A 22,883-nucleotide genomic window follows, 5' to 3' on the forward strand; every position below is an offset into this window, starting at 1 on the left:
AAACCAACATTCGGCAAAACACAAATAAAACAAAATCAACTTCGAATTTGCTGAGGCGGAGGAAGCCGTCACAGTCGATATGTCTTTTTTTGAACATTTGTTGCCTCATCAAACAGCTCATCTGGCTTCTGGTTCAACTCTCAATGAGCTTGAATGCAGATGAAAAGATTTCTTTTTGGATTCTTCCAGACTCTCCAAGTGTTGCTGGGCCATCTGGATAAAATCATAGTCATTTTTTACTCAGAGTGTTTGCTGTTTCACCACCGAAGGTCCGTGGGCCCTGTGCGTCACGTGATGAAGGCCATACTTGGAATTACACGCTTTGGCCACCATGTCAAACTAGGTTCCTTCTACAGGAATTGCAACTGAAAAGTGACGTGGTCGAGGCGAACGTTAGCGTTGTCGTTGCGCGCATTGCAATCTTGCCTCTTTTGCAAAGCGTAGGAACTCGGCGGGGAAATGTCTGAGCGCAGAGGCTAAAACTTTATTGAGAGATGAGTGGGCAGCTCTCGCAGCCCAGCCCAATTATTTTTTAGTTTATTTCCTTCTGGAGCTTCCACAATGACAGCCTGACAGGCGGCACAGTGACAAAATCAGAATGGGACAGGGAAGTCGATGTACATCAACGGGTCATATGGCGAGAAACCTGACACAACACGGGGTGCCTTTGTCACACCGCAGGCGACCCAAGCAGAGCCGCTGGTCACTTGGAGGGTCGGTGGACGCGGGTCGAAATGCCGAGGCAACCTTTCAGAGTGTCCAAACACCCGTGTTCACCCGCGTTTTTGGTGCAGTGTGAAAGGGGCTTTTGCGATATGTTTTGGATGCATGTCCCAAACCGCTCTCATTCTCATCACAACGCAAGGCTTCATCCTCCCCTCACTAATTAGGATCCAGCCATTAGCATGAGAAGACCCAAACTGGGACCCAAATGAAAGTCCAGCAACAATTCAGAGGCGTTTATGTAGAGTTGATTGTCAGGCTGTAACAGAACATCTGAATAGGAAGTCCAGACTGTAAAGTTGAAGCAAATGGAGTCAAGACAAAGTGAGTCCAACAAATATGGAGTCCAAATCAAGCAGGCACTGCTAGAACAGGAAACAGTACCAGTACCTGACAGGAAAAAGGCTGGAAAATAAAAACACAAGACCAGTAGCCTAATGAGACACCAGTGAACACAGGAACTCATGAGAAAACACACGGATGATAGGAAATCAAATCAAATGTGAGACACTGTTAATTTCAAAGTAAAACAGGAAACAACCACAAAGTGTTTGAGGACATCTAGTGGTCAGACAGGAAATGGCAGAAAACTGAAATAGCAAAGGTTGTGTCCTTACCATAGGTTGAACTTGTGCTCAGGGTTAGTCTACTTTTTCAAACACACACACACACACACTCACACACACACACACACACACACACACACACACACACACACACACACACACTCACACACACACACACACACACATTAAAGGTTACACAAAAGTGTAATGTCTCTGTCTCTTGTGCCCTCAGCGGATGTCTCCGTCCTCCAGCCTGGCCAGTAGCAGCACCTCCCCCTGCTCCACACTGCAGCCCCCTGCTGGAGTGGAGGGCGATGGCAAGCACGCTTCCCCCAACCACGCCTTAGTCACCTCGCCCTCCTCCACCCTGGAGAGCAGAGACAGCGGCATCATAGGTACAGATGTTACTCCACTGTGTCAACCAGGATGTTTGTCTCCTGAAGAAGGTGTAACTGCTGCTCTATGTCACAAACCCCAGCAGTTTGACGAGGTACTGAGCCTTAAGTGACTTTTTTGTAACAGGCAGTTGATAATTTGTTGAACTCTGGGTAAATGTAATGCTCATCGCTTTTTACCCAGTCAGCCAATCAGAGTTGAGAAGGGACACGACAAACACCAGGCGTGCTCCTAGAGTGACACTTCACCCAGAAATCACGTGGTGGTTTTTCCAGTACTCACAAACACGTGAGACTTTTTTTCCCCACCTCTCCAATTACCTCTGCAGCCCCTTTCACACTGCATCAAAAAAGCGGGTGTTTGGGCACTCTGAAAGGGTCGACTCTGCATTTCGACCCGCGTCCACTGACCCTCCAAGCGACCCGGGTACAAAAGCCCGCTTTGACCCGCGTGTTTCAGTGTGAAAGGAGTACTTCTGACTCCAGAATGCAGGAAGGGCCAGCCATGTAAATTTAGCTTGAAGCTAATGGTAACACTCATCACCAGAATTCTAAATTGTTATCTCTTTCTTGCTTTCAGCCACTTTGACCAGCTATTCTGCTGAATCAGCAGCAGAGCGGGACGACAGTGCCAAACATCCAAGCCTTGGTTACCATGGCAGCAGCCTCAAACTCTGTCAGCAGGGGAGGCGGCCAGTGGTGGCCTCCACCTCCTCTTCCTGTATGGTAGAGAAAGGAAGCACAAATGGTGGCTTCCTGCACCGGGCGGAGGACAGCATGGCGGCCTCCACTTACAGCCTCAACAGACTCCACCCAGACTGGGGACCTGACTCCACCCGCTTGTCTGGCTCCACCCACTCTATCCCTCTCTACCTCATGCCCCGTCCCAATTCAGTCGCTGGTAAGGAGGATGTGTGTGTGTGTGTGTGTGTGTGTGTGTGTGTGTGTGTGTGCGTGTGTGTGTGTGTGTGTGTGTGTGGTGCACTCCCATACACAGTTTCCTGTTAGGAAGGAAGTCTCTGTCACTCTGCTATTGTGAGCTCACTGGTAATAATCAGGGTTTACGTCTTGCTCAGATTTCATGGCACATTTGCTGCTGAAGTTTATTTGATTTTGGTAATTTGTTGTTTTTATTTCAATCTGGTTTTAAAACAAGACTCCTAACATAGAAACTTACAATGGGAGGGGGTTACATTTGGAAAAATACTGATTAAAAACAGACCATTGAGGCCAAAGTACCTCTGATTATTAGCATTTTTGTTAGTAAAATCTTTACTTGCCACCATTTTTCTTTAAATTTAACCCTTTTTTGTTCAGGGACTATTTAGATTTAGACATTAAGATTCCTAATCTCAGTTGTAAGAGGGTCCTGCTAACGACAGCAGCATCAAATGTCTCAAATAAGTGGACAAAACGACTGAATCAGACAAGAGAAAAACGTATTCATATCATTAACAGGAAATATGACAATTAGCAACTTACAGCAAGACAGCAGATTAAACAGGGTTCAATAACAGGATGTTCAGCAGTCAAATAGCCATCAATCTTTCTTTTTTTATCTTCCATACTGATCAAGTCATCCGGGTTGTGATGCCTCTGTGACTCACACCAGGATGAAGGTGCAGCACAGCAAGTGGAGCTCACAGCTCCTGATAGTCGTAGCTGTCAGTGAGGACAAACAGGAAGGTCCATGGTGGAGTTTTCCTTTGGAAAGAAAATGTGCCATTCTCTCATTCTGTGACTCTGCTAAGAAAAGCAAGCAACTCTCTGATCAAAGCTGCAGTGACGCTAATTAGCCGTTAGCCGTCAGCCAAACACCAGCTCGGCTTGAGTTTTGGGGAGTTTAAGCATGAATTCGCTGACAGATGTCCTGAACTGCACACATGCAGTAAAGCGCTCAGTACTTGATCCGCATCGCAAGTCTGAGTATGGAACTGCAAAGTCCCATCCCTGCCACTCTCTCATTGTTGTCTTGCACACTTGTGCTCAGCGTTAGCCAGTGAGACCGTCCGGATCTGGTGAGCTCTGCAGTAGATGCCCCCCCCCCCCCGAGCCAATCAGCTCAGCATAACAATATGACGCCATCTCATGCAAGGAGAACATGAAACAAAAACATATCACAAAGTACTCTGTTTGGCTCGTGGTTCCACTCGGTTCAATCTCTCTCTAAAAGAGGAAAGAGCGGACCCACGCGCCGGTGCCGGGCTTCTGCCATGAACCCAGCATCTTCCTGCTTCAGTGAAAAAGGAATAACAAAAACCAAACCACATTTATCCAGATTTCTGAGTCAGTTTTAGATTTGGGCCATTTGATAAACAGCATGAAGGTGTTTATTGCACCACTGGTAGCACAGCTGTAAGAGCCTCCCAGATGTTTCCAGGATGGGGAGTTCAGAGAGTGAAAAGGACGACACCCCAGAGGAACACCCAGACCTCATCCTCCCTTTCCACACTCACTACTCATAAAAACTGAAAAAACAAAACACTGAACGCTTTGGGAGAGGAAGGAAGCGACATGTATGACGTCTCTCATAACACACACACACACACACACACACACACACACACACACACACACACACACACTTACACAGGATATGAGGCACAGTCAGCGCTGACCTCCTCTCTGGCTTGTAGCTGCGTTAATTGGATCAAACGTTTGGTGAGTTTTGGCTCTTTCTTTTTGACATCAACACAACTAAAACGTGAACATTCACCAGCGAGGTGATCGCTGCATGTCCGCTCAGGTGGAAACTCCTCAGGACATGAACTTACTCATGGTCTTCATTCCTCTGGTAAGAGAGGTGAAGCGGTCTTAATGAAACACTCGTTTTCTTCGGATTGAATGTACTTTCTAACCAGCACTCTTCATAGCTCGGCTTGGCCTTGGATCACTCAGTGTGTGTTCACGGTCGTACTCACATGTTGTCTCGCTTCATGTTGAGGTACTGGTTGAGTACTCAGTACTTCGAACGGTCCTCTCGCTGCAGCCGCGTGAGCAGTGAACTCTCCTCACTCTTTTTCCAGTCTTCATCACACGACCAGATGTGATCCCGCTCAGGTGTTGGGCCGCTCTCGTAGCGATTCCTCCGACTACAGTAAAGCCACTAATCCTCTCGTCTCAACTCCTGTGTTCGACATGTTTGCACGTTTTCAACACCTTATTCTTTGACATTAAGACATGCAGCTTTGAGTCTTGTCTTTAAATATTAGAAATCCTACAAGATCAGATTTGTTCAACAAAATCAACATCATTGGCTGCATTGATGTCAGTATAACTGTTGAATGTCTACTTTGGTTGCTCTGTAGGAAGGTGTTTTTCACAGGCCTTTAGATGTCGTGTAATTAAAAGTGTCAGGTTTTTTTGTATTCAAATAAATAAGAAATTTAATTTAAAAAAAAATCAACACAACTTCTCTTTCCAATTCTTTTTCCAACTCTTCCTCTTAAGGTTCTGACATCTTTCCTCCATCGTTAGCACGATTCATTTTTAATAATAATAATAATAATAATAATAACTCACTTACTTACGTACTCCAAGATGCTTTGTATAAGTTAAGACAAGGAAGGGAATGAATCACCTGTGGAAAGCAATTCTGATTTTGAACTCCTTTATTCTGTTTCTTTTCCCCACTCCTCCCTGTTTGCGAAGAATCGTTTTTTTTTTAAGGAAGTTTTCTCATTTATTGTCTTCCGTCTTTCTGAAACAGTCGAATGATTCCTGAAATCACGTCATTTTTCCACTCTTCTCTGCCTGCCTTCCCCAGGCAAATATTTGGGATGGAACAACATTTTGTAACCTGGGCCCAGTTTTACTACATTTTGGGTCGGAATAATTAAACGGTGAAACATTTCTTAACTTCTGCAAATTCCAAATGCTCTTTAGTTTAGCAAAAGTTTAGAACAGCTGTGGAATTCATCCGTATTTTCCTCCAAGCTGAATTCTTGTCAGCAGCAGCAGAAGGAACCAGATTTGAGGCACTTGTATCTTTGGAGTCAAACCTCTGAGTTATCAGTGCCATCTCGCTCCTCTTCGTCGAACGAAGAGGCCAAGCCGATGGATGTGAATGCAAATCCCTCATTTTTGGATTTTGACGAAAGGGGTTTAGCCCCCCAGGCACCACGGTCTCGGCCCATTCCCTGACCCTGACCCCAACTACACAAAGGAAACTAGATAAGTAAGCAAATCGGACCAGACAGGATACAAAATTGTAGGACAGAGTCCTGCGTTGCTGGTTGAAATGGAGGAGAACGTTAGAGACACAACCATGTGACGCAGAGGGGGAACCCTCAACGACCAAACGTCAGTCTTTGACCAACAGGGGTGAGACCATGATAGAGTTAAAGATAACTTTTCCCAGCACAATTTGACTTTTTAACTCAAGGAAGCTCATGATTGTTGTATCGGCACATAACGTCCATGCGTACTGTAACAGCTCTTCTCCTCTTGTAGCCACGAGCTCAGCCCACCTCGAAGATCTGGCCTACCTGGATGAGCAGCAGAGACATGCCCCCTCCAGGGCGTCCCTCAGAATGCCCAGACAAAACTCTGGGAGTAGAAGTCAACCAGACCAGAGAGGTATACACATACAACCCACTCTCCAACACATAATCATAGTGTGGTAGTATTACAGTACTCCTGTCCTCTGCTCTCCTACTGCAGTTCGGTTCGCTCCGTGCCTCAGCCTGAAGCCCCTCCGATTTGATGTCCCCGGCCTCTTGTCTGATTGGCTGTTCACCGGCAGGGAGTGGCTCTTTCAGGAAGTGGACACCTGTCTCCGCAGCGATGACGCATCAATCAACCGGGGCGTGGTGATTGTTGGAAACATGGGCTTTGGGAAAACGGCCATCATCGCCCGTCTGGTGGCGCTCAGCTGTCACGGAAGCCACATGTGGCCGACAGCAGCTGGCGACCAAACGCTCCCCAAACGTAAGCACAAAGACGCAGACGCAGAGAAACGACATCAGTGGAGTACTTACGTGATTGGCTACAGACAACTGCTCTCTACAGCAGGCTGTCCTCCATCCTTGATCCTGTCATGGACTCGTTTGATCCACGGAGACTCCGCCTCTCATCTGTGTGAACAGTTTCTGCTCAAGATGCTCAAAAAAAATGATCTTGGTGGCCGACCTGCAAGACTGCAGCATCCATTACAACTCCTGAAATTAACAAACTTCTTCAAAAAGAGTTCTGCTTGCTTGGTTCTGCACTCTCAGAATTTGATAGATGTTTGAGGAAGGAGCAGCTCCTTGGCAGGGGCCCATACCCCGGACCTGCCAAAGAACCGGCGTGAATATTTCCAAGCATTAAGATGAATTAATTCACTCTGTCACAGACAGCTGAGTCATCATACAGAACCCAATAAAGTCAGCCAGACTCTCAGGCAGCAGCTAGACACTCGGCCAAGTCAGCCACCAGAAAGTCCATGAACGATGCAGTGGAAAGAGTACAAAGCAGGAGAAATGCAATAATGAAAGAGTTACCAGGCGGAGGAGCAACCACAGGGAGCTCGATGGTTCCTGTGCTTACATATTTTCATGTAACCGTCCAAGAAGGAGATTTAACACGCTGAACATTCTCCCATCACTCCAGATGCTGAATCTTACTCACATGACTCCCTGGCTGGAGTTGGAGGCGGAGGAGGAGATGAAGGAGGAGGGGGGAGCTGTCCAGGAACCCCAGAGATGAAGAGGAGACACGAGGAGGCGCTCAGGAGGCTAGCAGGACAGGTAGCAACCCTACTTAGTTCCCCAACTGGAGGAATTGCTTGATTTCACTTTTATTTAAGTGCTCTTGAGAGGTTTCTGAACACGAGCTGCATTTATCTAACATTCAAACACGCCGTTCTGGTCTTTTAAATATTTATATATATATATATGTATTTCTTTTGATTTTCAAAAAAAAAAGTTGTTCCAAGTCTGCCCTTTTTTCCTCCATTTTGCCTCGATTTATTTGTTTCCTTTCTTATTTTCGGTGAATTGAGTCACTGTATTTAACACTCCTAGGTTTCCGTGAGAAATAAACCAATTAAATGTGCACAAAGAAAAACAAGTACGTTTCCTAAATCTGAGCAAAACAAGACTCGTGGTGGGCAAGCGTCAGAAAAAAGAACAACCCAAATACAAGAAAATATTGGAAAGTCAGACTTATTGATCAGTAGATTTTGATTAGCAGGTCAGATTGTGATTGGAACTCAAACCGACGAGTTTCCTCGCGCTTCCAGTCGTGCCGCTCTGCTCTTCAACGACAGCGAACTGAACTTCCTCCTAAAACGTGTCTTTGCAGGTTGTTTCCTATCATTTCTGTCAGGCTGATAACTGTCACACATGCCTGGTTCCTGAGTTTGTCCACAATATGGCGGCGATGCTAAGTGACACCCCTAAGCTGGCAGCCTACCGGGAGCTGCTGCACAGATCGCCACAGCTGCAGAGCGTGCTCAGTCTGCGCTCCTGCATCCAGGATCCAAGCGCTGCCCTCCAGAAAGGAATACTAGAACCACTGGAAGCTCTCTACAGAGGTGCCTACACATTCATTGAATCAGGATATTTGATCGGCTCTGTGAGGCCCGTAACTGGAGCGGTTCTCTTCTTTTTCTCCAGAGAGGACGTTGCATTTTGACGGGGTGGGGATTATTTTACTGATCGATGGGCTCAACGAGGCCGAGTTCCATCGGCCGGACTACGGTGACACTCTGACTTCTTTCCTGTCCCAAAACATCCAGAGCTTTCCTTCCTGGTTCAAGGTCATCACCACAGTCAGGACCAGCCACCAGGTACACGCCCTCACTAAAGGTTGTCAGTCACCAAATTCCCTTCAAGCATTTTTGACAGCTTGTTATGAGGAGACACATACCTGGGGAAATAAAACGTTCGCAGTACACAGGTGTGTTTGCAATTCCTCAAAGAATTCCAGTGACAAAAAAACCTCAAAAGTGTCAAATTCCTCCTCCGAAAGAGCAGAAGCAAAGAACAACAGTGCTGTGCTGACCGCCTGCTTCTGTGTCTTGCTGTCCATCAGGAAATCACTCGCTCTCTGCCTTTTCACTGCATCTCTCTGGACAAGATGGAGGAGAATAGCGCCATAGACCAGGACCTACAGGTAACACACAGACAGACCCCTTCTCTCCCTCTCTCCCTCTCTCTCTCTCTGGACATTAGCATGACTGTGTCCATCTTCCAGGGTTACCTGATGCAACGTATTCACAGTAGCGCTGAAATTCAGAGCAACGTGTCTCTGAGCAATGGTCGCCTAGACAACATGGCGCTGACCAAACTGATCAGCCACCTGAAGAGTCTAAGCCGAGGCTCGTACCTCTATCTGAAACTGACCCTGGACCTGATTGAGGGGGGGTACCTGGTCCTAAAGAGCTCCAGCTTCAAGGTGAGGAAGGACCTATGTTAGCAACGTTAGCCTTTGTTCTCAGTCCACATTATGACAGTGGAAGATTTTAAAATGTTCTCTTCTGAAGTGGTGAGGTATAAGTACTACATAGGTGGGGTCCTCGCTAGGATTCTTTTGGATGTTGTCAAGCAGGCTCAGATGAGCTTAGCGAGGTGTGAACCATGAGCCTGCAGACCTCAGCCCTCTCCTCTGGGCATCTCTGGCCTAGAGAGTGACACGAATTATAGAAGACAACATTTTACTTTGAAAAGCAAACCAACCATGGAATCAACCCATACAGCATTTTGCCATGAGTGTTGCATATATCAGCAAAAATGCCCATAGGACCTCCGTAAAAAGAGCCACTTTCAGCTGTTGATGTGTTCCTCACATCCTGCAGGCTGCAGCTGAACCACAGTTTGATGATTTTTCGGTGTTGGGCCTGTCTGAGTCGATCAGGCCATCAGCTTTTTTACAGCTTCTGGTTTGTGTCAGTGTTTCATTTTGTCAAAAACATGTAGATTAAAGTAATTCTGATCAAAAGTTACGATTAAAATGTCCATTTTGGTTTGGTTACTCATTCTGGGATCATCAAACAGACACAAATTTGATGCTTCAGTTTTATAGCTTTCAATCCACCATTTTAGAAGGTAGCAGAGTCATCGTATCAATGGCAAACAATAAAACTAGAGACGTCTCTAGCAAAGAAGTACTCGATAAATTGTGAGTGTATGTACACGCTCAAAAATGGAGGTATGGAACAGGAAAAACTCTGCTCTTCTCAATCGTGTGTGTGTGTGTGTGTGTGTGTGTGTCTATAGGTGGTCCCTGTGAGCCTGGCAGAGGTCTACCTGCTGCAGCTTAACATGCGGTTTCCCACGCAGTCGTCGTTTCAGAGGGCTCTTCCGCTGCTCAATGTTGCTGTGGCGTCCCTGCATCCGCTGACCGACCAGCAGGTGAAGTACACATCATTTATTCATGAATGATTTAATACGGACGCACAGTTCTATTGACGGAGTAATGTTTCCCCAGCTACAGACCCCAGATGCACTCCTCTCAGTCTGGAGCTTGTGTTAACCACTAGGCCTCCTTCGTCGGTCAGGATGATACTGACACATAAACAAATATCTGAGCCATTTTTGAGATCCTGCCCGTCAGACAGGGCACCTGCCTGAAACATTTAGAAACACTGGGAAATCCTAAAGGCTTGTGCCTCCATGACAGCTGGGTTTCTGAACAAGATGTTACCTCAACTAGAGGGTGGACTGCCACGTTGTTCACCCCCATGATGGCCCAAGCGCCTCTAGCATGGCTGTGGCCTCGTAGGTACCACCAGGCTCGGAGTGACTGTTCCTGTCCTCCTTCAGCTGTTTGAGGTGGTGAATGCTGGTGCTCTGACCGGCGGAGCCATGCAGTGGGCTGAGTTTGTGCAGCGGTTGGAGCAGCTCTCTTCTTTCCTGCTGAGGCGCAGCGACGGCAGCAGGATGCTAAACCACACCTCCTTCAGGGAATGGCTGGTGTGGAGAGAGGAGGGGCAGGATGACAGGTTCCTCTGCGACCCCAGGTACACCGATCAGCAGCCAGAAGGCTCGAGTGTGAAGAGTTCCCCCTGAGCAGGTTGTCTCTCTCTTTCTTTGCCTCCAGGAGCGGCCACACCCTCCTGGCCTTCTGGCTCTGCAGGCAGGAAGGGAAGTTGAACCAACAGCAGACGCTGGAGTTGGGACATCACATCTTGAAGGCTCACATCTACAAGGTGTGCTCACATACAAAGACTTCCAGTGGCTCGTTGTCGACAGTTTCCTTTGCAGCGTGTAACATAAAGGGGAGTGAATATAAAGAGGAGCCCATTGAGGCAACTTTAACCCCACTGCCACTGCCACATTGCTGGGTAACATGTCTGGTAAGGGGGCCTGTCATGGCAGCATGCGTGTCAAACCTACCTCATACCCCTGCGGTTCACGGCTCTCTGAAGGAACCCTCCTGTCAGCTCATCCTTCATTAGCTAGTAGTAGCAGTTGTTTGAGCAACCGGGAGTTTGCAAAGATGGTGGTGTTTTGTCAAGAAATGACTAAGGGGAGTTAGCGACGCTCGCTTCAATCAGTAATGTTACTTTTTTATTAATTCCGCAGTTCTGTGTAATCTTGCGTCCAACCTTTTGTTGTGGTGTCTTTTCGCATGTTCAGGGCCTAAGTAAGAAACTCGGGGTCTCCTCCTCAGTCCTGCAGGGGCTGTGGATGTCCTACAGCACAGAGAACACAAACTCTGCTCTCGCATCACTGCGTAATCTCTACACCCCCAACATCAAGGTAACGTGATGCACACATGAGACACACACACTCCTGCTAATACAGCTGGACTGTAACTCTGTCTCCTACCTGTCCAGGTGAGCAGGTTGCTGATTATGGGCGGGGCTGATGTGGATTATCGGAGTGACGTCCTTAACAACGCCCCCCTGCTGTGTGTCCATGCTCACCTGGGCCACAGTGATGCCGTGGCTCTGTTGCTGGACCACGGAGCTCAGGTAACCACGTGTTTCAGGTCTTGCAGGATTGTGACATCACAACTCCAAACCGAGTGACTGAAACTTGACTTTGCAGAAACTTTTACCTGTAACAACCAGTGAAAGGCTGCTGTGTTGCATGTGCAGGTGAATGCTCAGTCACATGACGGTTTGACAGCACTGGGATTTGCTGCTTCAGCTGGACACCTGGATGTCATCACCATGTTGTGTCAGCAGAGAGCAAAGGTAGGCATCTTCCTCTCAATGCCAGCACGTCAGTGCAGCAGCACAGAGAGCAGAGGAAGCGGACAAAACGCTTCTGCGCACAAAAAAGCAAACAAAAAATAATCAGATTTCTAGAGATGCTTGTTGGCTGAATCACTCGACTGTGCCCACGTGGGTTAGGGGTCGTGTCCCACCTTCTACGCGCACAAATTCAACCATAAATGCTCAGTGCAAAGCAGCTAATGAATTTGGAGGCATGTAAAGTGGCCTGCTGATCAGAAATGGTGACTCCTGGTAACATCTGGCGGTGCACCAGAATGCCCGCGTGTCGCTGCAGTCCCAGGCCCACCGCTTCACAGCCTGGCAAAATGACGGCACCAGTCAGCGGGTGTAACAGTCTGAGCCGGTCAGTGCTACAAATGACCACATTCAGTGGACTTTGACATGAACAACTGCTTGATTCTCAGGCTCGCTCCAATTGTTTCGGTCCCTATCAAGAACCTGAGCGCGTCCATGGCCCCACTTTAGGACAGACCACACAAATTCACAAACATCTCTTCTACAGCAACAAATGTTTGTACCACTTCAGAATGATCTGAAGGGAGCCTTCAGTCTTCAGGGGTCAGTAGACTCCTAACTGAGCGACGCTTCATCCAAAAGTGCTGCTGACTTTCTGCAAGCAACATTTGTCCCCACATGTGTCTTTATCATCACCTCTGTCTTTGGAAAAGAGAGTTTCTGGCTCACTGTCACAGAGGCACAACGCTTTAGCCTGGAAATGAGTGTTTGTGTACGGATTTGGGCTGTGCAGTGTTCCTGGTGCACAGAACTCTGCTCCTAAGTCCCTGTGACCTTGTTCTCTCAGGTGGGTCATGTAGACAGCTCTGGTCGGTGTGTGTTGGTGCACGCAGCTCAGCAGGGCCACCTTGAGGTGCTGCGATTCCTGCTGAAGCATGCAGACTGGAGCTGCACTTCCTGCTGCGGTCAGAGAGGGGCGAGCAAGAGCCAGGCATTGCAGCAGGCTCTGATTGCAGCAGCCTCCATGGGTCACTCAGAGGTGATCTACACACAAACACATTCACACACTCACTCTCTCTCTCTCTCTCTCTCTCTCTCACACACACACACACACACACTCTAGATAAATACAGCACACTTTTAACGTAATTCATGCAATTGATGGAATTGTGTGTGTGTAGATTGTGTCATATCTGCTGGATCCTCCAGAGGAAGACATCGAAAAGGAGGAGAAACCTGAGATCAACACACTTGACAGTCTGTGGGGAGAGACAGGTACAAGTCTTGTTTTGTGACATCACATGGCCCCTGACCCCTGACCCCCCGACCCACTAATGCACGAGTGTAGTATTAAAGGAAGTGAAACAGTTGTGTGGGCCAGGAATTAAAGCCTGGGTCGGCTGCTGGGAGGGCAGCGAGGCCAACCATTACACCAACACTTGACCCGGTTATCTGGGAAAGGTTCCTGTTGCCCCCAGAGGCAGTTTACAGCGCAAAGAGTTGGAGAGAAAGACAAGATCTGATATGACAACACGAAAGGGTTGTGTATTTAACCGTCATAAAGAGGTTTCTGTATTTAACCTAAATAAAAGGCATTTTTTGATGGAAAGGGCACCAACCAAATCTAGAAGTACAATAAAGTAATGAAGGGGCTTTGTGTCAAACAATTAGAGAGTTAAGCTCTTTTTTGTTAAGTTGTCTCAAGGACTTTGAAAAGGAAAAGAAAATAAGATTAACTTGAATGCTTTTGGTCATTTGAATATTTCCTGCATTATTCAGAAATAACAGTCATCCATACATTGCACTAAAGATACGGTCCAGTCGGGCTCAGCTTATCGTCATATTGTGAGTGGGGTTAGGAGAGTCCCAAATACTAAAAAAAAACCTCAAAATTTAAATAAAAAGGGGGGGGGGGTAAATGATAAAAAAACAGTATTTCAGTATTACATTAAAAATTACATTAAAAACCTTGTTTAGATTCTCTCACCTTGACACAGCAGCTCCCTCTAGAGGCCAATGTCTGTTTTCTCATGTTACGCTGTATGTTACCCATATCACTTATTTTTATTGTTTTATCAATTACTTTTATCATTTATACCGTTGTGTCAATTCTATGTGTTTTGAAAACCTGTCTTCTGAGATTCACTTGTTTATCTGTGTGTGTGCGTGTGTGCGTGTGTGTGTGTCAGCTCTGACGGCAGCAGCAGGTGGTGGTAGGCTGTCTGTCTGCATCCTGCTGCTGGATCGAGGGGCTCCTGTCGAGCAAGGCAGCAGACGGGGCGTTGCACCCATCTTCAGTGCTGTGAGACGAGGCCACTGGCAGGTACACTCACACTCACAGATCATGCACACACAGACACACACCAGTAGACCTGACATCTGTAGAGCAGGAATGAAACTATGTATTTGTGTGTGTGTGTGTGTGTGTGTGTGTGTGTGTGTGTGTGTGTGTGTGTGTGTGTGTGTGTCTCAGGTTGTGAAGCTGCTACTGAGTCACGGGGCACAGGTAAACATGGTCGACCAGCAGGGTCGCACAGCTCTGATGACGGCAGCTTCAGAGGGTCACATGACCACTGCCCAGCTGCTGCTGGATCACGGTAAACACCTCATTCAGCAGCAACACCAGCGAATGCTGCACAAGCAGAGCACATGAATAATATTCATTGCTTTCCACAAAAGTCAAATGGAAGTGAAAGTACTTCTAGGAAAGACTTTGTAGTAGCGAAGTGGATTAAAATAAAACGTACACAAGATGTGCTTAAAATAGAGAGGAGGTCAACTCCCCCGTCCTCTGGTAGGCTCCCTTGAGCTCATTCTTCACATTTGCTAAAAATATGCACTAAAACTCAAGGATGAGCTGATTAGATTTGTGCAGACAAGGGTGAGGGGTCAAAGGTCACGTAAACCCACAGAACATGTTTCCGGTCATATTTCAATGCAGTATCTCAGTAACAAGTTGAGACTATTCACAGATGATCGAACTAGATTTGGCGGTCAAAGGCTGAGATGACTATGACAGCACAAAACATTACGGCCACAGATCGAGATTTCACTCGTGACGGGAATTTACATAATAAATGTTCGATTAATTGCAGGAAATGATGACATTGATATTCAAAAGTCAACTTTTATGTGACATTGTGGGGAGAATCTATTCACCCAAAAATTCACTTCAGATCTGTTGGCCTCTCTCTTTCTTGCAGGAGCCTCTCTGGAGCAGACAGACAGGGAAGGGTTAACGGCGCTGAGCTGGGCATGTCTCAAAGGTCAGCTCAGCCTGGTCCAAGAGCTGGTGGAGAGGGGTGCAGCCACGACGCATGCTGACCGCAGTGGTCGGACACCTCTGGATCTGGCTGCCTTCCGCGGTGACCCCGAAGTGGTGTGTCAAGCAGATGCATTAACCCTTTATTGCAGAGAGACTCCAAGTGGCTTCTTGCTACGTCCTGCACCCCAAAAACTGTAGTGGCCGAACCAGACTTCAAGTCTTTGTTAATAAGTCTCAACCTCTGTCAACCTCAACTGTGCTGTGTTTGTGTCGTGTGTGTGTGTGTGTGTGTGTGTGTGTGTGTGTGTGTGTGTGTGTGTGTGTGTGTGTGTGTGTGTGTGTGCTCCAGGTGCAGCACCTGGTGGATCATGGTGCATCTGTGGAGCACGTGGATAGCAGCGGGATGCGTCCTCTGGACCGAGCGGTCGGCTGCAGGAACACGTCAGCTGTGATCGCTCTGCTCAAAAAGGGAGCCAAGATTGGTACCTTAGTCTTTAAGCTAACTACTAGTGCTCAATAATGGTCCCAAATTGAACCTCCTCACCTGAGATAGTAATACTCTGTGTGTGTGTGTGTGTGTGTGTGTGTGTGTGTGTGTGTGTGTGTGTGTGTGTGTAGGACCAGCAACCTGGGCCATGGCAACGTCTAAACCAGACATTTTAATGGTTCTACTTAGTAAATTGATCCAAGAGGGAGATAACATGTACAAGGTAGTACACAATCTGACACAAACAAATGCATTCATATGCACACATTTCATATTGTAAGCGTGTGTGTGTGTGTGTGTGTGTGTCTGTGCGCAGCAAGGAAAAGTGAGAGAAGCTGCTCACTCATATCAGTCAGCTCTCCAGAAGTTTCCAGGGGATGAGCTGAAGAATTTCAGACAACTGAGAGTGTGTGTGCTGCTCAACCTCTCACGCTGCCGCCGAAAGATGAATGTGAGTCCACGACCAATGACCACACACGCAATCCAACGTCTTGGAAGAATTATTACACTGTAACTCATAACTACATTGTGTTGGAAATCAACCTTGAATCTCTCACAATCTTCTGTCAGCTGCCACCATGAACTGCCACGAGTTCCCTTTTCCCATTACAGGATTTTGGCCTTGCAGTGGAGTTTGCCACCCGGGCGCTGGAGGTAAAAGCTAAATCCTATGAGGCCTTTTATGCACGAGCCCGCGCCAAACGCAGCCGCAGGTAAACAGCCTCAGTCGGACAAGCGCTTGAATGGAGCAAACTAATCTTCATCCACTCCTGTCCTGCCCCATGTGTCTGTGCCCTCTTTCCCAATGGCCAAAAAAACCCTTTTAACATTTGGCTTTTGTCTGCAACGGGAACAGCTTGACTCCCAAGTCCAATGACCCTGCAGTACACGCGGGTGTTTATCTGCTCACATCGGCATTGATGGGAACACAAAACATGGGTGAATGTCATAATCTGGGGCCGCCTTCAGGTGCTTCCCCTGTACATATGGCGAGTGGTTGGAGTGTCCCTACGAGTAAAATATAGAGACAACTGCTCGTTTCCTGCTCTAGAAACTTTTAGTCCACTCTACCACAAATTCAACTCAATGCATTCAAGTAGCAACAATCTGAAACACTGATGAGCTTGAAAAACAGTCCAGAGGTAAAACATACAACAGAAACCCTGTCACTGTCCTCTGTGCTGCTTTTACTACATATATCAAAGTTTGTGTTAGCGCCCAAAATGCTGCACGACTGTTCTCCTCTGACTACACATTTCCATTCTGTCTGGTGCGTCAAGTTCACAAACTCAGAAAAAACAGAAAGGCAACTCCTCCTTTACTCATTATGGGAATGCAATCAATCAGCTTTGTAAAATGGATTCCCCCAGGTTTGAATAACCCTCATGAACACGGGCGAGTGCAGTGGGACATGGGTATGAAAATAGCTGCAGTGACAGAGTGTATTGATGTAAAACCTGTGTTGAGACCACCAGGTTAAAGGGGAACTTTAACTCTGGACTCTATTTTTCTGAACTCTGTTTGTCTAAGTGAGTGATGGGAATACTGTTTTTGAAATCACTCCTGTATGGAACAAGGGCAGAGCTGCCTGAAGCCCCAGAGCAGCCGTCACGTAAGCTAATGGGGCAAACTTCACCCTCTGAAAGTGCATTTTGTCTACGCTGACAAGCTCAGGTTGCCAGTTGATACTTATGATGGAAGAACAGAGATAATAGTAGCAATAATAATAACAATAATAATAGACAGGTTTATAAAAAGCAAACAGGCCATCCTGGTCTGTCATACTTTTCCTTTACAATATTATCATCCAAACATGAAGCTTGGTGCTTTTCCCATCACTGTGAAGCAACTTCATCCCTTTCCGTCAGAAAAGACGCAATGGAGACATGGGATTTATTTAAACCCTCTAACACTGATTTCACTCTCTTCCGCTCAAAATTCAGACAGTTTCACGCAGCCCTGGAGGACTTGATCGAGGCCAGCCGTCTGTGCCCTTCCAACCGGGAGATCCAACGTCTGCTGTCACGGGTCAAGGAAGAGTGTCGGCAGGTTGCACAACAGCAACACCAGCAAGACTCCCCCCCTCCTTCATCGCATCATGTTTGCCAACAAAATGTGTCCATCAGTGACACCAGGTGCAGAGACTCAGGCTGTCTGCAGGTGCAGGAAAGGGAAGAGCTCACAGAGGAAGACGACCAGGAGAAAGAAGAGGAAGAACCAGACCTTCAAACTCAAAACCTCGACGCCTACCGTTATCCTGGGGTGCCATTACCCTGCTCCCCGACCCATTTGCATCATCACCTCCAAAGTCCCACTCACTCTCCCTGTCACTCTGTGCCCTTGCCTCCTTCATCCTCCTTTCACTATTTCAGCCCTCCAACCTCCCCAAAACAGCACCAGCATCGAGCCAGCCCGATTATGGAAAGTATGCCTATATTGCCCCAAAATCAGCAGTCACTGTCAGCCATCCACATTTTAGACCAGAGTCAGGAAGCACAGCACCATCACCATCACCATCTGGCAAATCAGAGATCCCTCCAGAAGCAGTACCCCATACCAGGCAAGTGGCTCCAACCAGCCAAGGTCCAAGTTGTCAGGTCGAATCTGCCCAGTTCATCTGCCCATTCTGCCATGGTTTTGGGAAGTTCTGCCTACTCTCAGTTTACCCAGCTGACCCAAGAATTGACTGAGATGGGGGAAGGCAGTAGCTCAAGCCCCTTAGATACCAGGCCAAGCCTGCAGGTTCAGGCTGGTCTGACTTCTGGAGCCATACATCACATAGATGATGCAGATCTCGACCTGGTTTACCAGGCAAGGTCGACATCTGTCTATGGAAGAGGAGCAGAAGGGGAGAGGGCAGGGATAAACCGTTTTGGCCAGGCCAGGCAGTTTGGCCGCAACCAATCCAAAGCAGCCTATTACCCCATGGAAGTCACTGAGGCAACAATGGGGCCCCCAGATAGTGCTCCATCATCACATGATCTCCAATACCCCCACCAAGGGGGACTGCGACGCCCATTCACTGCCCATCCAACTTCGTCCCCTGCTCCTCCGCCCAGGCCTCTCATCCATTCCCAGAGTGTCAGTGTGCATTACTCCAACAGCAGCGGCAGTCTTTCTGGCATGCAACAAGTTAATCGAGGCCCAGGCTTCAGGACCTCGGCCTCCACACAGCACAGGGATTTACCTTCAGATCTGGCCTCTGTAGGAGCGGTTACTGGGTACCACGATGATCTCTCATTGATCACCTCTCCCCAGTCAGATCTATGCATGGTTGGAGGTGGAACTTACCCAGGAGAGGCAGGTCGGTCATCTAGGAACACTCCTTTTATGGGTATTATCGACAAGACTGGGAGGGTGCACCAACAGTATCAGCAACAATGTCCACCATGTTCCACATCAAGTCTCAGCCCCTCGCGCTCCTGGGCTGTGTCTTCAGTGGACACAGTCATCACCTCACCAAGCAAAACCCCCTCCAACCAAGCAGGCTTCAGTCAGTCACAGTCCTTCTCCATCGCCTACCACAACCGCAGCAACAACAATGCCCATAATGGCCATCTCCTCCAGGACAACCAGCTTCATTACTTCGATGTGCTACCAGGCAACAGTCCTCAGGGTGAAGGTTCTGTGAGGGTTGCCAGTCAGAATCCCTCCTACCTTGATGTGAAGCTGGCTCGAACACTGCCAGTGATCCATGGCTGCCCAGAGAGAGCCACTGACAGGCCGACATGTCCCACCTCTCCTGTCAAACCAAAACGACCCTTTGTGGAGTCAAATGTGTAGAAAAAAAGTTTGAAGATTAAAGGAAATGAGCTCATGAAAGAGAAGACATATATTTCACAAAACTCCAAATGCAATGAAAAAGTAAGCCAGGGCTATCCTTGAGACAAAGTACTATATACGAAGTGTAGTTTTGAGTGTAGTTCATACGACTTACTGGAGGGCAACACGCAATAATTGTAATTGTTCTTGAAATATTCAGGATCTTTTTGCTTGGTTGGACACTAAAAATGACTTAAAGAGTTGTGTGAAGAGAAATTAGAGCTTGAGAAATCTTGTTTTCACCTCTGCTCACTTGGCCCTCAACTATGTGAAGTGGACCTGCTTGTCAGATTGTCTGTTTTATAAAGGCAAACCCTACCCCATAAGAGGTCATGTGACCAGAATTAGGGAGGAGTGGGAGTACTTAAAGCAATACTTCACCCAAAAAGAATTTTGCCTTTCAAGTACTGTAAATTATTACGAACTCTCAAGCACATTGTGCAGGATAATCCACCTCTTCATGACCCAGCGGTATGCTCACTCATCCTCCAACACAAACTCGACCCTGCTGTGACTGAGTTCAACTGAATGCACCAGCTGGTCACACTCATTCACGGCAGCGCCAAACCGATGTTTGTTATTGGCTCAAATCAAAATGTTTGTGAGTTTCCGTGTAACTGAATGATGACGTCAATTTTAGCAGATTATGCACTTGGGAATTCATGAACAGGAATTTTTGGACCATTTGCCGTTGCGAACTGAGCAGCCATTAGCTTCGAAATACATGCAGCTGGACCTCTCTGCATTCTGGCATCACAAAGAAGCGATGCAAAAGGGGTGAACATCTTGGTCAGTTTGAGACACCTATTTATGAGTGCTTTAAAGGAAAAGTACTTTTTGGGTGGTGTCAGTTTTAGACACAAGCTAGCTCCTGCCATTACAAAGCACAAGTAGGAACAGGAACATTTCAACTAAAAGGACTTGAGAAGTCCTCCATCGCTGCCTGTCATCCTTGGTTTACAGTGCTTTTCTAAACTTAGGTCTCTGGGTGCTGGGGAGAGCTTTCACCAGATTCCTGCCAGACTTAATGGTAGACGAGAGGGACGCCACCGTCACTACGATCCTCCGCTTACACATTTAAAGTCTGAAGCACTTACACCTGGTAACCTGGATACAGTCACACAGGACATGTAGCCAGTCAGACGCGGATCAGTGACCCAGTCCAAAGCCATAGTTTGAGAAACTAGGATGATGTCATTGAATGAGCACTGACTTGCCTGATATTTGACAAAATAAGTGATATTTATCTTAAGTTATGTTTGTATTAAACTGTACAATAGTGTTGTTCTTAAAACTGTATATTAATCGTTTTTGCTTTTACATGTTTATTTTTAGGGGTTGTAGATGATGATCTATTCCTGCTGGTGTAAAGTGGCATCAATCTGCAAAAAACATGCTGTAAAAATACCTCTGCTTCAGGTAGTAAGGTTTCTTTTCTTTTTTGGAAGGCCTTTCAGTCTTAATAGTCCTAATTTATGCAAGCCTCGATGATCTTTACTACTGGGGCTCTCTACATTCATTGTCTTGAGTACACAGTGCTGTAGTGCCTCATGATTGGCCTCTCCCACTCTCCCTGGACAGCAATTAGCTTCAATTGCCATTAGCAAAAGACCTGATATCTCTAGTCTTGTATTTGCCTGAGTACACCGAAAAACCGAACCGTGACACGTTCAGATGGACCGTGCATGGACACAGTGTGCACGCTAAAAACAGCTAACAGGCTACAAGTGAACTAAATAACAGGCTGTCGTTTTCTCTGAAGGGTTCCAGTCAGATATTCAACTCTTTTGGGTACAGAGAAAAATCTGAGCTCGCCTTAGAGTTCAGGATGATTCAGTAACGTGAATCCAAGCTCGTTACATCTGCACTGGGCTGACATCCACGATTGCTGATGTTGCACAGCTGAGAAAGTCATGCTGAACTTTAAATGAATGAATCGTCTCTGTTGTGGTTAAACCTGAGGTGTCAGAGGTGTGATCTCCTGTGAGTGGGGACAACTAAGCTAACAAAGTAGCCTCAGCGCTGACTGGCAGCCGTGACGGCTCAGAGGCAGCCGTCCACCGCCAACTGCTGAACACATGGTTGGCAAATCAAGCGTCATCTAGAAGAAAGACTGCAGATTAAATGTTGAAAGAAACAAAGAACCTGAGATAAAAACCTCCATAGGAGCCATTTTACAGTGTTAAAGCATTTGCACCATCAACTTCACCACAACTGCTGTCCAACAAAGTATCCACTGGTATTTAATGGTATTATGTTGTTGTGGTTGTTAAAATGAAGTTTTTCCACAGGTGTTACACCGGAGCAGCGTGAGCTCCTGCTCCTGCGCTCCAGACCTCCTGAGCCCAACAGGAACTCACATCACATTCATGTGGATGTGTCAGCATCAGAACACACTGAAGTGATCAATGATGTCAACTCAGACGGCGTGCTAACGGTTCTGGCTACATAGAGGACACAGATCGTGCTGTGCATTATTCAACAACATAAATTCCAACATGCACATACGAACCATTAACAAGGCTTGAATAGAGCTTCAGGTTGGGAAGAAGTCAAACGCAGGGTATTGATGATAAAAATCTGTTTTCCCAATTCAAATTAAGGGTTCATTGTTTCAAAATCTCCGGAGCAAACCGGCCCCAGCGGAACAGAGAGCTCCAGCAGCCTCAGTATTGGGGTCAAGGGGCTTAGTGAACAATAAGTTCCCGTGCTGGTTGTCCAGAGGTGGGATTAACAGATGCTTTTCAAAAAAGTGGGACCAAGCTTTCATCTTCTAACACCAAGTTCATGCACACAAATGCTTTTTTGTTTGTTTGTTTGTTTTTTGCTTGTGTCCGTTCTTATATTTCTAAAGAATCAGCAGCTTGACTTTTAGATACTGATAGACTGCAACGGCTGATCTCTGTCATTACAGTAGACGGCGCCCTTTTTGTCTCTAGCTGTGACAAGACAACGGTTCTGGGTCACAAGCCGTTTTCTCAGTCACAGCTCGCCGTAATGCACCGCAGTGAGAGAGAAGGAGAGAGACAGAGGTGTGTTCTGTCACAAAGGTGTCGTGCCGCACGTAGCGATGTAAGGGTTTTAGCCCCCAGCGCACCTGACCGAGCAGAGCAGGGCTGGCATGTGACATGTGGGTTGGTTTACTGATGTCTTTTTCTATGTGTTTGAGATAAATCAATATTTAAAAACCATGTCAGTTGAAATCATAAGAACGACATCATAACTAACATTGAAATCAACTTGAATGTGTTTTAATTAGCACACGTGGAATTACTGACTTCTGGATTAACATTAAAAACAGGAATAAAGACGAATGAAAGACGGAGGTGTTTGTCTCACTATGTCTTGTGGGGTTATTAGTCTGGCCTAGCATTGTGCTTTAATCCCTGGGGATTTTTGTCTGAGACAGCAAGACGCTGTACCGCCAGGTTTTAATATTCAAACGTTGCACGCTATAAAGTCAAATCAAGTAAAAATGAAACTGCATCATAGCCTTTCTGTG

General features: G+C 46.9%; 1 protein-coding gene across 1 annotated transcript in view; it reads left to right on the forward strand.

Annotated features, from left to right (window-relative positions):
* tanc2a (tetratricopeptide repeat, ankyrin repeat and coiled-coil containing 2a) overlaps positions 1-22,700 on the forward strand; it is a 38,176-nt gene extending 15,476 nt beyond the window's left edge. The window contains exons 3-27 of the mRNA XM_086184519.1: positions 1,522-1,684; positions 2,265-2,585; positions 6,137-6,262; positions 6,347-6,613; positions 7,277-7,413; positions 7,970-8,201; positions 8,284-8,456; positions 8,702-8,782; positions 8,864-9,064; positions 9,886-10,020; positions 10,432-10,628; positions 10,709-10,817; positions 11,248-11,370; positions 11,448-11,585; positions 11,712-11,810; positions 12,655-12,846; positions 12,989-13,082; positions 13,997-14,130; positions 14,281-14,404; positions 15,011-15,186; positions 15,422-15,554; positions 15,691-15,782; positions 15,876-16,010; positions 16,172-16,272; positions 17,503-22,700. Of these exons, the coding sequence (XP_086040645.1) occupies positions 1,522-1,684; positions 2,265-2,585; positions 6,137-6,262; positions 6,347-6,613; positions 7,277-7,413; positions 7,970-8,201; positions 8,284-8,456; positions 8,702-8,782; positions 8,864-9,064; positions 9,886-10,020; positions 10,432-10,628; positions 10,709-10,817; positions 11,248-11,370; positions 11,448-11,585; positions 11,712-11,810; positions 12,655-12,846; positions 12,989-13,082; positions 13,997-14,130; positions 14,281-14,404; positions 15,011-15,186; positions 15,422-15,554; positions 15,691-15,782; positions 15,876-16,010; positions 16,172-16,272; positions 17,503-19,342 (5,523 nt within the window). The 3' untranslated portion in view covers positions 19,343-22,700. The remainder of the gene's footprint in view (positions 1-1,521; positions 1,685-2,264; positions 2,586-6,136; positions 6,263-6,346; positions 6,614-7,276; positions 7,414-7,969; positions 8,202-8,283; positions 8,457-8,701; positions 8,783-8,863; positions 9,065-9,885; positions 10,021-10,431; positions 10,629-10,708; positions 10,818-11,247; positions 11,371-11,447; positions 11,586-11,711; positions 11,811-12,654; positions 12,847-12,988; positions 13,083-13,996; positions 14,131-14,280; positions 14,405-15,010; positions 15,187-15,421; positions 15,555-15,690; positions 15,783-15,875; positions 16,011-16,171; positions 16,273-17,502) is intronic.
* The last annotated feature ends 183 nt before the right edge of the window (positions 22,701-22,883 follow it).

The sequence above is a fragment of the Aulostomus chinensis genome, chromosome 18 (assembly GCF_037954235.1).
Source record: "Aulostomus chinensis isolate RoL2024-O1b breed Wild chromosome 18, RoL_Achi_v1.0, whole genome shotgun sequence".
Lineage (NCBI taxonomy): Eukaryota > Metazoa > Chordata > Actinopteri > Syngnathiformes > Aulostomidae > Aulostomus > Aulostomus chinensis.